The 16,923-nt window shown below is 34.0% G+C and overlaps 1 protein-coding gene and 2 pseudogenes across 1 annotated transcript; 1 reads left to right on the forward strand and 2 right to left on the reverse strand.

The window, feature by feature from the left end:
• Positions 1-321: 321 nt before the first annotated feature.
• On the reverse strand, positions 322-413 carry LOC141410540 (U6 spliceosomal RNA; annotated as a pseudogene).
• Positions 414-6,537: 6,124 nt separating this feature from the next.
• On the reverse strand, positions 6,538-7,562 carry LOC109679743 (cyclic AMP-dependent transcription factor ATF-4-like; annotated as a pseudogene).
• A 7,129-nt stretch (positions 7,563-14,691) lies between these two features.
• On the forward strand, positions 14,692-15,639 carry LOC109679744 (olfactory receptor 6C6-like). Its single transcript, XM_020154832.2, has one exon. It carries the CDS (start codon positions 14,692-14,694, stop codon positions 15,637-15,639), a length of 948 nt encoding a protein of 315 aa, XP_020010421.2.
• Positions 15,640-16,923: the final 1,284 nt, after the last annotated feature.

Raw genomic sequence — 16,923 nt, forward strand, 5'->3', positions numbered from 1 at the left:
ACATACTCCTGCATGTTTTCAGGGGCCATTAGCTTGGTAAATCTGTTTCTACTCTTTCATCCCAAGCCAGTATTTGTTTCTGTCTGTAAGGTGAGTTTCTTATATAAAACAAATCATCAGTCTTCCTATTTAATCCACTTTGCCCTTTGATATCTTTTGATGAGGTAGTTGAAGCCATTAATATTCAGTGTTAATATTGACAGTATATAGTATATGGTATGTAGTGATTCCTGTCATATAGTTGTTTTGTTTTGTAAGGGTTTGTTTGTGTGCAATTAATTCTGCAGTACTGAGTAATTATTTAAAAAATAATTGACATTTAAAAAAATGGAATATTTCATGAATTTGCATGTCATCCTTGCATTGGGATCATGGTATTCTCTGTATCATTCCATTTTTAGTATATGTGGTGCTGGAATTTTGATGGAGGTTTACACTGAATATCTGGGTTGCTTTTGGGTTTTTTTTTTTTTTTTTTTTGGATAGGACTGGGAATTGAATCCAAGGCTTCATGCTTGCAAAGCAGGACCTCTCCAAATTGAGCCACTCCTCCATTCCATTTATTTCAGGTTATTTTGGAGATAGGGTCTCATGAACTACTTGCCTGGGCTGACCTTGACCCATGATTCTCCTGATGTCAGCATTCTAAGTAGCCAGGATTACAGGTGCAAGCCTCTGGTGCCTGTCCCACTTTTAGTATTATAGGTATTTTCACAATATTACTTTTGTCAATCTGTGATTGTGAGAGTTTTCCATCTTCTAGTACTTTTTCAAATTTCATTTTTCACTCTTTTATCATTGTATGTTAGAGGGCTTTCACTTCCGTGGTAAGGTTTATTACTTGATTTTAAATTTTTTTGAGGCTATTGTTAATGGGATTGTTTTCCTAATTTCTTTCAAACTGTTTGTTGTTTGTAGATAGAAAACTACAACTTTTTGCATGCTGATTTTGTGTCCTGTTGCTGTCTGAAATTGTTTATAAGATCTTACTGTTTTCTGTTGGAGTCTTTGGTGTCTTTGATTTTTTTTATGGTTGTACTGGGGTTTGAACTCAGGGTTTTGTGCTTGCTTGGTTTTAGGCAGCCACTCAACTACTTGATTCACAGTTCCAGTCCTTTTTACTCTGATTGCTTTGAATAGAGTCTCGTTTTTTTTGCCCAGATCAGACTGCACAACAATACTCCTGTTTTAAGCTTCCTGCTGTAGCTCGGAAGACAGACAGATGCCATTGTGCTCAGCTATTGATTGAGAAAATATCTTGTGAACACTTTGCCTAGTCTGGCCTCAAACTTTAATCCTCCCAATCTCAGTCTCCCAAGTAGCTAGGATTGCAGGTATGAGTCACTGGTTCCTGGCTTTTACTGTATTTTAAACATATAATCTTATCATCTCTAAACAGGGAAAGTTTGACTTCTTCCTTTCCTATGTGTATCAATTTTATTTCTTTCTCTTGCCTTATTGCTTTGGCTAATTCATGCACAATATTGAATAAGAGAAGTGGATAGAGTGTACATGCTGTCTCATTCCTGATTTTAAAAGAAATGTTTTCAATTTTCCCTTATTTAGTATGATGTTAGCAATAGTTTTGTGATAGCTAGGCTTTATTATGCTGAGGTATGCACCTCCAATTCCTAGTTCTTTTAGGGCTTTTATCATGAATTGATGTTGAATTTTGTCACAGGTTTTCTTCTGCATCTATTGGGGTGATTATGTGATTTTTACTATTAATTCTTTTTATGTGCTGTAGTACATTAATTCATTGCATTTGTCAAACCACCTTTGTATTCCTAAAATGATACCAACTTTCTCACAGTGTGATCTTTATAGAGTGTTCTCAAATTTGCATTGCAAGTATTTTATTCAGAATTTTTATATCTATATTCATCAAGAATTTGGTCTTTCTTGTGCACTTAGCTAATTTTGTTATCAGGGTAAAACTGGGTCACAGAATCAGTTTAGAAATGCTACTTTCCTTTGCGTTCTGTGGAAAAGTTTGTGGAATATTGCTGTTTGTTCTTTTTTAAAGGTGTGGTAAAATTCAGCAGTCCTGAACTTTTCTTTGTTGGGAAGATTCTTTCTAATGTTTCAATCACCTTGCTCATTAGGTATCTGTTTAAACTATGTCTTCTTGGTTCAATTTTTGTTGATTATATGTGTGTAGCAGCTTATCTACCTCCTCTAGATTTTCTCATTTATTGGAAAATATTGTCTGATAATCCTCTGGATTTCATTGGTAACTATTGCAATGTCACCTTTTCATTTCTTATTTCATTAGCTTCTCTTTTATTCTTTTGGTTAGTTTGGGTAAAGTTTTGTCATTCTCATTTAGTCTTTCAAAGGATTAATTGTTTCATTGATTCTTTGTAGCATTCTTTTGGTCTTCATTTCATCAAGAAATGAATTTCTGTCCAGATCTTTAGTATTCCTTTCCATCTATTTATTTTGTGTTTCACTTATTCTTGTTTTTCTAAGAGCTTGAGGTACACCAGTAAGTTATTTATTTGTTGATTTTTAATGCAGTCCTTGATGCTTAATGCAGTCACTTATAGCTACAAATTTCCATTTTAGAACTGATTTATTTTTATTCCATAAGGTTTGGAATGTTGCTTTTTTCCCATTTTCATTTGATTGTAGGATTTTTTTATCTCTTCCCTTATTTCTTTGATGATCCACTGATCATTCAAAACTTTTTTTAGTGTTTATGTTTTCTATATTTTTTTCTTGCTCTTAATTTCTAGTTTTATTCCATTGTGGTCAGATAAAAATAAAAGAAGTTATTTCAATTTTCTTGTATTTGTTAAAGCATAAAGCAAGCCTTACAATTTATTTTGGAGAAATTGTTATATATTGCTGACAGGAATGTGTGTTCTGAAGCTGTTGGGTATAATATACTGCAAACATCTCTTAAATCCATTACATTTATAGTGTCACTTAATTCTGAATATTTTAATGATTTCTTGTCTGGATTACCTATCTATTTGTGAGAGTAGGGTATTGAAATAGGGAACTATTATTGTGTTTGGCTCTATTTGTGTTGTTTTGTCAAGTTTGTTTTAGGAAATTGTGTGTGCCTACATTCAGTGTTTGTGTTTATAATTGTTGTAAACTCTTGAGAGATTATTCCCTTCATCAGTATAATGTGATCTTGTCTTTTCTGACTAATTTTGGTTTGTACTCTACCTTGTCAGATATGATAATCGCTACTCCTGTTTGCTTTCACTTCCATTTGTTTATAATATATTTTTTTGTCCTTTCACTTTCAAGTAGTTTGTCTTTTTCACTGCATTTCTTGCATGCAGCAAAATTTTGGTTTGTTTTGTGTGTGTGTATGTGTGTTGTTTTTTTCAAATTTAATCAATTTGATTTTTAATTCAGTATCAAGACCCTTGTAATTATAGTTATTATTTGAAAGGTATAAATTAGTTTCTGTCATTTTGTTATTTTATAATGCTTGATTCTTTCCTAATCATTCTTTGTTTATATACCTTCTCAGGAGATTTATTCTTTCCTATATTATCATGGTTGTGTTCACCTTCCTCCTCTATGTGTATGATTTCTTCATGCATCATCTTACCTGCAGCTGTAGTGGTCATGAATTTCTTTAATTTTTGTTTATCATGGAAAATTATTAATTCTCCTACAATTACGTAGGGTAGATTTTCTGGGTACAGTTTTTAGGTTGGCAGTTTTCTTTCCAGCCTTGAAGTAGGTAATCCAGGACTTCTTGACTTTTAAACATCTTTTGAGAAATCTGGTTTCATTCTCTTAGGTTTGACCACTACAGCTGCAGGTAAGATGATGCATGAAGAAATCATACACATAGAGAAGGAAGGTGAACACAACCATGATAATATAGGAAAGAATAAATCTCCTGAGAAGGTATATAAGCAAAGAATGATTAGGAAAGAATCAAGCATTATAAAATAACAAAATGACAGGAACTAATTTATACCTTTCAAATAATAACTATAATTACAAGGGTCTTGATACTGAATTAAAAATCAGACTGGTTGATTAAATTTGAAAAAAACAGCAACACACATACACACACACAAAACAAAACAAAATTTTGAATTCCTTGACTGTGATTTCACCTATTCCACTTTCACTAACATCCATTGTTATGGAATTATTTACTTTGGAGTAGTAATTTTACCTTGCTTTTTATATTTCTTATGATTCTATATTGGAATCTGGGCATCTAAGGCTGAGTCATTGGCTGGAGGTTTTAATCACCTGTGTTCTTTCTGTTGAAGTATTCTCAATATTCAGGCAGGACTAGGTACTGGGCAGGATTGAGGTGTAGTTTCTCACCACTCAACTGAATGTATAGCTTGTACCCACATGCTTAGTGAACTAGGCAGTACTCACAGAGAAAAAAACTAGCTGAAGGAAAACACAATTGTTAGAAATATATGGAAATATAGTGATAACTAATTTTTAAAAGTTCACAACAACTGCAATAAACTTAGAGGAATAAGGAAGCAAAGGTGCTACCATGTGAACTTACAAAACACTAATTAATAAGGGTATGAATGTGAAGAAAATGGGAGGAACAAGACTAGTGAATAATGCAAGAAATATGGACAGATAAACAAGAAGGAAAATTAAATGGGGAGAGAATGACAAAGAAGGGAATAGATAGATAAAATCCAGTTGGAGATGAAATGGGAAAGAGAAAATTAGAGTAAGAATTAGTAACAAAGCCCAAGAAACCAAAAACCAAGCAAAAGCAATGACAAAAAGAATTGTAGAATGGAAATAGCAAAAGAAGAAAAAATAACAGAGAAAACTGACCTAATTGCATACATGAAGAATATAAAGGCATAAATAGTAGAAAGAGGGTTAGGAAGAAAAGATGACTAAAAATTAAATATTAAAGTCTGGGTGTGGTGGCTCACATTTTTAATCCATGTACTGGGAGAAGAATGGAAATAATGGAGGGGATGAACTAAACCATATATATATGTATATAGGGAAACATATCAATGAAACCCCCTGTACAACTATCATATACTAATATTTTTTCAAAAGAAGTAGTGAGTGAGGCTATTTGACAATAGTTCCCAAGCCAGCCTGGGCTCTTTGGGGAAAGCCCATCTTGAAGACAGAAGAAAACTAAAGAAATAAAAATACAGTAAAGTAAAAAAGAAAATAACAACAATGAGAAAAATGAAAAACAATACAGAACAAAAGAGGCTGAATAAATTAGATAATAAATAGAGAAGTAACATGAGAGAAGTGTGAAAGTAAAGGAAAAAATGAATATTATAAAAATTAGGGCAAAAATTATATGCAAAATATTTATACAGATCAGTCTGGTTTAAAACATCTCTATGGAAAAATTGTCTGTCAAAAAAAAGGAAGAAAGGGAAAAAACAGGAAAAGAGGGAAAAATAAAATAAAAACAAAAAATTAAATAATAAAGGGGGGCTTCCAGTTCTGTAAGTATGTCAAAATTGTGGATCATTGCAAAATGTTGACTAGCTTTTCTCTCTCTGGATGATTTGGCAACCTGTTTCCTTAGCGGAAGTCATTTGTTGGTTAGTTTGACTTCCTTGGTTTTCATTTGACTTGTTTGCCTAGCTCTAGACCAGAGAGTGTGTTCTGTATGGGTGAGCAGGCAGGTATTACTTCTCAAGATTGAGCATATGTAAGATTTCTGCCACTGGGTGCAGGTGGCTCATGCCTATAATCTTACCTACTCAGGAGGCAGAGATCGGGAGGATGGTGTTTCCAAGCCAGCCTGGGCAAATAGTTCACAAGACCCCCATCTTGAAAAAAACATCACAAAAAAGGGCTGATAGAGTGGCTCAAGGGGTAAGCCTTGAGTTCAAGCCCCAGTACTGAAAAGAAAATTTCTGCCAACAAGTCCTAATTTCTGGAGTCTTCAAGTGTCTAGTGATTGGAAACTCTTGTGGCAGTATGCTCTCCTGGCAGAATGCTGTGTTGGCTCTATCTTCCCAGTGGCCCTTCTTGTATCTTTGCTCATCTTGTCAAGTGAAAAGTGGCTTTCATTCTCTGCCACAAGTTTGAGCATTAATGTCCACATACAGATCTCCACCTGCCTGACTCAGAGATGTCTGACCTTCCCCTTCAGCTAGGCCAGCTCTTCCAATAAGCTTTCCATGAACACCTGCCCAAATCTTGCTGTATGTTCCCAGAGACAAACAATAGAGGGAATTTTGAGCCCCAGAGTCAGTCCTACCACAGCTCCTACTCAGGGTCCTTTCACAATAGTTCCCAGCACTGTATTGTGACCAAATTATAAAAAAAATAGAACCTTCCCTGTGCCTGCATGCCACATGGTCCCCTGGACTCATGTATGGCTAGTCTGCAAATCTGCTCAATACTGAGTTTAATGTTAATTGTGTTTTCAGAGTCTCTCAATCTTTGTTTTTTATCTATTTCCTCCTGTGGTGTCACTTCTGCCCAGACCACTCATACAATTTTTATTATTCCCAATACCACCCCCCCTTTTTTTTTGGCTTTCACTGTAAAATAATTCATTATAATACAGCTTCAGCACAAGACTCATATAAAAGCACCAAGCACTCCTGACTATCCTACTAGGAGTTCCTCTTCTTCCCCCTTGCCTTGTGGACCTCTTCTATCAAATCCTTCAGATACTCAATCTCCTTGGCCAGAGCAACTGCCTTTTCTTTCAGATCCTCATTTTTCTTTTCTAGCACTTTAGACTCACAAGTTAGGGTCTGCTGCTTTGCTTCTTTTTCTGGGGGTATCTGGTGGCTGCTAACTTGTTCTCCATTTTCTTCAACTTCTTGTCTAGCTTCTCAACATTTACTTTTGCTGTGTCTCCAGAAGAGTCACAAGTTTTGGGATCATCAGACCTATGGGGGACACCTGGAGATGGCAAGCTCCTGGTCGGAGAGCCCCTAGAGGTAAAGGGGCTGCCCTGGAGAGAGCCTGGGTAAGACTCAGGGCTCATAAAATGCCACTGTCATTATCTGAGGGGTTGTTTTCCTCCTTCACACACTGGGGATCATGGTAATATAATCAGTGGAGTTGGGCTTCCTATCTCCTTCAGAGATATCCACTTCACTACCTAACTCTAAACTAAAGGAATGATCTGGAGTGGAAGAGAGGACCCCTGGAGGAAGAGGGTGTAAGAGGTGAAAGGAACAACCTGGTTGGTTTTTGTTAAACTTTCTGGGAGATGGCCAGTTGGGTTTTCTGTCTAGGGTCTAGACTAGGCTCTGGGACTAGTGGGGTAAAGACATCCCATGTGTTATCCAACATGACCAAAAGGTAATCTGGCATGCTTTCCATGTCATGTAAATAAACAGGGCATCAAAGTCAAACTCCTTCAGATCTATTTTCTCTAGCATCCAATCTGTACCAGAAAGGGCATCCGAAGCACTGATTAACCCATAGCCTTGTTGCCAGAGAACACATGAGGCTTAAAGTGTTCAGCCAGCTCCTAGTAGTCATCTGAGAGACCTAGGCTTTCTTCATCCCGCCCCCCCACCAATCCTGCTGGTAGAAGGGAACATCAAGTCCCCTGACAACACCTCACTGTTCAGGGAGCTCATCTTGATCATGGTACAGAGCATTGCTGGAATCCAGGAATGTACTTAATTCAAAATCTTTATGGGTTACAGCAATGCTGCTGCTGGATGCCTAGAGAAGCACCATGGCTTAAGCCATAGGGATTTCCCTGCAGAGCCTGGTGCTGCTGCCACCACTGCAGAGACCAATGCTGCTACATGCATTGCTGCCTTTAAAACGCTTTGGTGGCCATGCACCATGCAGGAGGGGAAGAAGAAAGGCACATTAATAGAACTGACCAAATTTACTGGCAGTTCAGGGAGAAAGTTCTTTTGTTTTTTTTAAGAAGGACTGTTCACAGCTGAAACACCAGCAAGTGTTTTCTGAAGCTTTGTTCTTTCTTTCACCTCAGTCCCTGCCTTCTGCAGCTATGTGTGCTCTGCCAGGCTGGGCTATCACAGTGATCACTCTTTTCATTTTACCAAAACTGTCCACTTTTCTTTTTCAAATATCATTCTACATGCTCACTATTGAAACACAAGGGTGTGCAGCTATCATCCGCCTTAAAGAAATACTTGAAATGTTCTCGCTTTTGAATCAGGGTGATACTGGCCTTCCTTACAAAATGATTTTGAAAGTGTTCTCTGTAATTGCAATTTTTCAAAGCACTTAAGAAGAATTGGTATTAATTCTTCCTTGAATGTTTATAGAATTCAGCTTTAAGAACATCTTATTTTGAAGTGTTTCTTTGTTCAATAATTTTTATTATTGCTTTTATCTCTTTTTTGTAATAGGTCTGTTTGGGCTTTGTGTCTTCTTGATTCAGTCTTGATACCTTATATGTGTTTAGGAACTTATCCATTTTCTCCAGGTTATTCAAGTTTTTTGAAGTGGAGTTTTCATATTAGTCCCTATGATCTTTTGATTTCTGAGGTATCTGCTGTGATGCTTCTTCTTTGAATTCTGAGTTTATTTGAAATTTCTCTTCATATCATTTTTTAAAATTATTGTTGAACTGGTGACACATTGTGATATTCACAAAAGTTCTTATAATAAGTATATCAGAGTTGAATCCACCCCCCCTCATCTTTATCCTTTATCCCTCCTTTCTCCATTCTAGAAATATTTCAGCAGTTCTCATTTTTGTATTTACATACATGTATAAATAATATTTTCACCATATTCACCCTCCTATACCTTTTTCTTATATCCTCCCCCTCTCGCCAAGCCCCCAGACAGGACCTGTTTTGCCTTTCTGCTCTCTGTTTTTGCAATAATAATAATAATAATAAACAGTTTTATTTGTTTAAGATAACTATGCAGGGCATTTCATTGTGACATTTCCAGTATATATGTATTACAAATTTCTCTTCTTATCTCTTAATTACATTAGCTATGATTTTATTGATTATAGTAACAGAAAAACAATTATTATTTTTTGGATAAGCATTTTTCCCATATTCTTCAAAGATATAAAAAATAAATCATTATTTGCATTTCAATAGAACTATTCTTTTTAAAAGTTCAAAGTTCTCACTAAATTTACTGAAAATTTGATGTAATCTCAATGAAATAAGCTAACAGGTTTACAAGCAAGCTTGCTTACAAACAAACTTCTTTTCCAAATTAGCTAGTGGATATTTCACTGTATATGGAAAAATAATTTTTCAGCTATAGCCTTAAAAAAACTACAAGGAGAAATAACAATTATCATGCAGTAAAACACACTTTAAAAATCTCTAAAATAAAAATATCAGGGTATAGGAGGACTAATAGATTCTTGAAACAGAACAAAAATTCCATGCATATTTACATTTATATCTTAGAGCCTATCTATTTATATATTATATTAATACACAATTTTGCACATGGTGATGGAAAATCATAGGAATGGTCTTTCAAAATAACACTACAGGGAAAATCAGTAAGCAATTGGGAAAAACATAAATTTAGGCTTATATCTTACAACAGGCCTAAAATTAACACTAAATTAGGAACCAAAGGGGAAATGCAACTAAACAACATTCAAAGAAATTGTGATCAGATTCCTTTTTTACTAAGATATAAGGAAAGAGTTCCCAGCTATTACACGTTATTCAAGCAGAATAACAAAGAACACAGACACCTTAGAACACATGAAAATACAGTACAGACACAAAATCATAAGTTACTATCAAGCAAGGAGAAAATATTTTCAAGATATATTATAGATGGAATGTTCACATTGCTGGCATACAATGAACTCCTAAATATGTGAGCAAATAAAAAAATGATAGAAAAAAGGAGCAAGAGATATGTTTAGGCAAATATATTGTAAATGTATAATAAAGCTGTTCAATTTATGAGATGATACTCAACCTCACACGTTAGAGAAATGCATGTGATTCTCAGTTACAATGCTTAACGATGAGATATTTTCAACTATAAAAACCCACTCTCTTCTTGAGGTTGTTGAGAAAGAAAAACCCTATTGCATTTTTGTTGGGAACTGATTGAATACATGTAGAGAACAACTTAGCAATATCTAAAAATCATATATAAGGTTTAGCTTTTATTCAGCAATTCTAGTGTTGGAATTAATCCTAAAGTTTTAACATTAGACATTCAAATTTATGCAAACCATGTTTTATGAAATATATATGTACAATTTTATTCCTTGGTGCACATTTTCTAATTGTCAAAATTGCAAATAGTCTCTTAACCGACATGTAAGGGAAGGGTTAAATAATGGTACATCTTCACAGAGAAGGACTATGCAGCTGAACAAAATTTAAAAGAGTTCCATGAGATGATGTGATGTGATTGACAGGATATATTGTTAAATGAATAAACCAAAAGTAAAGAAGGTATTTGTTCTGTAATACATTTCTCCTGTAGTCAATTGGTCTACAAGTGGCTATAACTTTCCATCTTACATTTGTACTTTTCATTCCACTTAATATATTCTTCCTTCTCTCTACTTCAAATCCTTGAACCATGTAAATGTGATTTCAAAAGACTATAATTGTAGTAGGCAATCAAATATTATAACAACGTATACTGAGTTTTCTGGAAGCATGTTCAAAGAAGTAAAGGTTTGTTTGTATGTGTATGTTTATGACTATAGAAATCACTTCTGTAAAACGTAATTTGGCAATCCCTTAGGAAATGATGCTCTTGCATCTTAGTTACCTTGAGAATTCTTTGTTCTTGTTATTGTCCTGTAAGAAACAAAGGCATAAATACTCTCCATGAAGTCACAAGATGAGTAATTTTTATATTGCACTGTATGCAGCATTTAACAAGGTTTAAAATACTTCTGGTAAGTGAATTATAGTGAGTTGTAAAAAAGAGGGTAATTTGATAGACTTTCCTAACATATGCAACAAATTAACCAAAAACAATATCTCTAAGACAACATTTGAAGTAATCATATAATTTAGGGTAGAATGCAGTGCATAGGAAGAAGAATGGATCACCAGTGCTCCCTGTCCACAAGAATGAATTATGTATTTAAGTACAGAATGATTGCCTCAATCTGTGTATATAATTTATTAAAGAGTGTTGTTAAATTATTTATTTTACATTTTTAATTATAAATAATGGTGAAAGCTTAGAAGTAAAATGCAATAGTAATTCAAAATTCTAAGGTCTTCTAATTGTCATTATTTTGGGGACATTCATAGTAGCTAACAAAGCTGAATATAAGATTTATTGACGTATGCACTCATTATTCTATTCTGTGACTTGAGTTTCTTTTTTACCGTGTCTGTCATAGGGATACATGGTATATGTGATTGTTGAGGCAGGACAATCAGTGTTTTGATATGATGAAATTCTATTGCATGATTATACATTGTATCAATGTTGTCGCTAAATATTCTGTGTAAATGAGAATACTTGGTAATGTTTCACAACCATCTGAATGTGCTGTTCCAAAGAACTCTAGACATAGGGCACTGTTCTTTCCAAGTTGATGATTTTTCAGAGATTACTAAATATGAGAAATCTAATTATTATCTCCAGCAAAAACATGTTGCTTCATCTGCCTAGAATATTGTCTAATCTTTTCAACTCTTTCTAGGAGCTATTTAAAGATCCAAATACTAAAATACATCCCTCTGTAAATTCTTATAGAAGACACTGGAAAGTTTTCTTATTTATCAGTTACCTTTTTGTTCTTTATATTTTTATGTGTTCTGCTTTCTAAAGAATGATATATTGTTTCAAGGTTGGAGTAATTCTGTTAATATTTTTAATGCATAACACATGAACTTCGATAGGTTCATTTAAAAATGGGTTTTGTTGTTTACTGTGATGATAAAAATGAGCTTTCCCCTAGAAGTATCAACAATTCTTTTTAAAATAAATATCCAAAAACTTGAATTTTAGTAAGAACTTGTAAAAAATAATATTTATATAACAACTTTCATAAAACAAAATTTTAAGCCATGACTTCTAAGAATAACTTCCCTCAGTTTTACCCTTGTTACTAATGCAAACCTGAATACAATTTTGTTCTTTATATTTCATCTCATTTGTCTCATATAATATATGCAGAGCATGAAGACTGTGGAACTGAAGAACTTCATGCTAAGTTCTAAATAAACGAGGTTCAAAAAGCCTAAGATAGCCTGTTTAACCACATATGGTAGAAGCTATACCTATAAGATAAATGTATATATAGATGCGTATATGATCATATATATGTATTCATATACAGACATATATAGTGAGAGAGAGAACAAACTTAGTAAGTAGATAGTAAGTAAGTCTGCTTGAGGGGGGCTAGAGGAGATGGGAGAGGGAAAGAAAATGTCAGAGAATAAAAAATATTGAAACAACCCATCTATATATGAATATAATATAATGTTTTATTTTGTAATCTGTTGAATATTAGGGTAGCACAGTGATAGAGAATGAGTAAGCAATGGGAGGGCAGTTATTTGATTAAAGGATTGTATACTCAGGCCTAAAATATTTGGGTGAAATACTCTTGAACTATTAATATACACTTAGAAAATGAAGAACAGGAGGTAAAATAGGTCTTTTCTGGGAGTGGGTATCAGTTGGAGGAGGGTGAACATAAGGAAAGGGTGAATATGACGGATGTATTTTATACTCATGTATGGAAATAGAAGCACAAAACCTGTCAAAATTGTTCTAAGAAGAAGGGGATGAGGAAGGGAGTGAGGAATGGAGAGAACAATGGAGGGGGTAAATCTGAGATATATTGTAAGATATATTTGTATATTATATACAAATATAATAGTGTGTCTACCCTGTACAGCCATTATATGTTAATAAATTAAAAAAAGAATAGTGAGTTCTTGCATACACAACTCTCAATAGATTTACAAATTATTGTTTGCCTCAATAGCAGTACCAATATCCACTGTGAATTTCAAATTTATTACATACTCTCTTCTTTTTTCGTCAGATAATGCTGACTTAAAACGTACTCATGTTCCTAGTACGTACTTTAGTAAATGAGCAAAAAAGTATGTATTAGTAATAGAAACATGTCCTATGTTAAAAGTTTTTCCCATATTAGTTCTTATTTACATATTTACTTCCATAGTTTTGATATCATAAGTTTTCCTTGTGTTCATTCCACTTATTAAGAAAAATATACTACTTATCATTAGGCTGTCATAAGCCTTTTTTTCACTTTAATATTTCCCTTCTCATAATATATTCTAATTTTTGTATGTCTGCTTCTATAACTTTTTATCATGCACAATACTTCACTAGACTCTGTAGGTTTTCAAACCATGATTAGGAGACAAAATATATGTTGCTATCTAAATCAGCATCACTGAACAATTCATAATGAAATTTATTGTGAACATATTATCCAGGCTGTCATCACAGATGTGGGTTTAAATATCCTCATAAGAAAACAAAATAGAATAATTACCTGCATATTATTTCACTTAGTATCTGAAAAACAATACTGTTAGCTATTTAAAAACATCCTAGTCTGGGGTCAAGCACTGAAAAAAAAATTTTAAAAATCATTTCTGTGGCAAGTATGTTGAGCTCTAATTCATTGTAGAAACTAGTATAGGTAAATAAATTCTGGTTGCTGACATAATCTGAGTTTATTTCTATGGATATGTATTAATTAATGCAATTGTAGATTGTTATACATGTGTAATTTTTTCCTTTATTGTTGTGATGGCTAGGAGTACACAGTGGCATTTACACAGATTCTTACAATATATCAAATATATCATGCATGAATTCACCTCCTCAACCAATCTCCTTCATCTCCCCTTTCCCAGATTCTTGGAGTAGCTTCAACAGGTATCCTTTTTGTATTTACTTGCATGTGTACACATTTTTTCCATGGTATTCACCATCCTAACCCCTTTTCCCCAATACCTCCTCCTTCCCACTGGTGCCAGCCCTCCCCCTTGAGCAGGGCTTATTGGGCACTCCTTTTATCAGATTTTGTAGAAAGAGAAAAGGTAAAATGAAAACATGACATGTTTACTTGTTTGAGATAAAGATAGCACACAGAAAGTTTCTACATGATATTTCTATGTATATATGTATTATAACCCCAATTGGTTATCTCCTCCAATACAAGTGTAATTTTGATTCAACTTTACAGCATCTCAAATTAATGTGCTACCTTAACACTTGCACATTATGCAGGAATAGCCACTACATTTGTACAATTATGAACTTCATATAGTATTTTAAAGTAAAGAGTTAATTATCCAAAAATACAAACTATATTTGTTGAGGAATGACAAGTATCTATAGAACAAGGAGATGTTTTGTATTTCTATCTGAAATATCATTTTTCTAACTGTAGCTGAAGTGATAGGTATTTTTTCATACAGAACTGCATTTTTTAAACTCAGACATGACAGGAGATAAAGGATGGTAAAGGGAAACAACACAAGAGGAACAATGTTTATCTTAGTAGCTTTGATTGCTGACCACCTTGGAAAGTTGTGTTATCTTCCTTCTCAATTTTCTAAGCACATCAGTCTCATAATCACCACATTCACTTAGGGTGCACATTAACACTGATGAAGTGGAGAGCATATTCATTGTGATAAACTCTAGGATGATTTGTGAAAATATCTGTGCAGATATGGAACTTTGTATGATTGAAAAGGAATGAATCTCTTTTCTGACATTAGGTATTAGTTTTTATTTTCTGTAGATTTGAAGAACAAAAGAAAAATGAAGAACCAGTCAATGGAGAGAAAGTTTATTTTGCTTGGACTCACAGATGATCCTCAGCTACAAATTGTGGTTTTCATGTTTCTGTTTTTCAATTACATCTTGAGCCTGATGGGGAACTTAATTGTCATCCTGCTCACACTGCTGGATCCCCGCCTCAAGACTCCAATGTACTACTTCCTTAGAAATTTCTCCTTAGAAATTTTATTCACAACAGCTGGCATCCCACAGTTCTTGATGAGCATTCTCACTGGAGACAAAATAATTTCCTATAATGGTTGTGCAACTCAATTCTTCTTCTTTTTTTTATTAGGAATTAGAGAATTTTACCTTCTAGCTGCCATGTCCTATGACCGCTATGTTGTCATTTGCAAACCCCTGCATTACCCAATAATCATGAACAACAAAGTGTGTCACCAACTTGTGCTCAGCTCCTGGGTAACTGGATTCTTAACAATCTTTCCCCTTTTGCTGTTGGGACTCAAGCTCAATTTCTGTGCTTCCAGAATGATTGATCACTTCTTATGTGACACATCTGTCCTGCAGCTCTCTTGCACAGATACACATTTCATAGAATTGATGGTTTTTGTTTTAGCTGTGATTACACTTGTCATCACATTGTTGCTAGTGGTTCTGTCCTACATATTCATCATCAAAATCATTCTCAAATTTCCTTCTGTTCAACAGCAAGCCAAGGCCTTTTCCACCTATTCCTCAAACATGGCTGTTGTCTCTATTACTTATGGGAGTTGTATCTTTATGTACATGAAGCCATCAGCAAAAGAAAGGGTGACTTTCACTAAAGGTGTAGCTGTGCTCTATACTTCTGTGGCCCCTTTACTAAACCCTTCCATTTATACTCTAAGGAACCAGCAGGTAAAAGAAGCTTTCAAGCATATGATTCAGAGGTTTTGTTCTTTTGAAAACAAGGGAAAATTTAGACATTAATATCATGCTTTTTGAACATGGTGAAAAAATTGAATGGAACTGTCAATTACATTTGTTTGGATCCATGCCATTTTTCTCTGTGAATATTTATATCATATTAGTTTTACCTATGTGCTACCTACCCTTCTTTCTGTGGAGCTCTTGCTAATCTTTAGGACTAATTTGCCTTCTTCCATCCAGAGTATTAAAGCCTATCTTCACCCAGAAATCTGTTAACTCATAAATGATCATTTTATGTAGCAAATGCTATATACAAATGAGCTTTTCTAGACACATTTGGAGGGTTATTTGATACAAGTCTTCATTGTTAAGCATTACAGTTTCTATTAAGTATTCTGCACTGCTAAAGTTGTCAGAGAAAAACAAAGAACATTATAACACAGAACATAATTATTATATAATGTAATTGATATTTTAATGGAAAAAAGAAAATGCAAGTAATTTTAAAGATCAAAATAGTCTTCCAAGAGGAGTATGATGAAATTTGAATGATGAGTAAAGGAAATAAATATTCAAAAGTGTTTATGAGATGTATGACATGTGAAGGAATTGAGATTTTACTGGAAATTTTGTCCTATAGAGTTATAATAATTGTGAATAAGTTACTTGTAAGCATAATTAGTAGTTCTTATTAGTTAAAACATTTGAGTTCCAGGCTTTGATTTTAATACCTTACATTGCTTTGTAGTTTTCAATTCCTAGAAGTAATATTAATTCATGAAAAAAAACTCATCCTAGTATTCACTTACATCTTGGCTTGGGAAATTTTCTAAATATTTAATACCATTTGCACATTATAATTTCCTAATCAATTCTTCTTGTGTCACTTTTCACCAAGTTAATTATGTGTATCTTACATGCAAGTGCATGCAACCATTTTAAGCCATTGCATTGGACAAATAAGCACACCTGTGCAACTGTAGAGAACATCATAGTGAGTTGCTCCCTTAGCCTCTTTCTTCATTATCCTGATCACTACCCTACTTCCTTGTATCCATCGGTGACCTTTCAATCACTATGGATTGGTCTTGTATTTTCTGGAATTTCATAAAAAGAAACCACACCATTTGAACTTCATGTGGATTCCCTGTTCAATATAATAATGTGAGTTCTCCCATGCCACTGCCTGCATCTGCAGTTGGTTTCTTGTGCTGACTTGATTTAGCAGCATGGATGCTTTGCTTTTATCATATTCAGCTTTTCTCCCATATTCCTGTACTTTGGTATTTTCAATCTTAGAGGACTCTCTCAATAAGACTGACTCATTTCCTTTGATTGGTGTGA

This window comes from Castor canadensis, chromosome 8, assembly GCF_047511655.1.
Source record: "Castor canadensis chromosome 8, mCasCan1.hap1v2, whole genome shotgun sequence".
Classification (NCBI taxonomy): domain Eukaryota; kingdom Metazoa; phylum Chordata; class Mammalia; order Rodentia; family Castoridae; genus Castor; species Castor canadensis.

Bases quoted from the DNA above. Each gene is read 5' to 3' on its own strand.
- LOC109679744 (XM_020154832.2), top strand. From the start codon at position 14,692: ATGAAGAACCAGTCAATGGAGAGAAAGTTTATTTTGCTTGGACTCACA.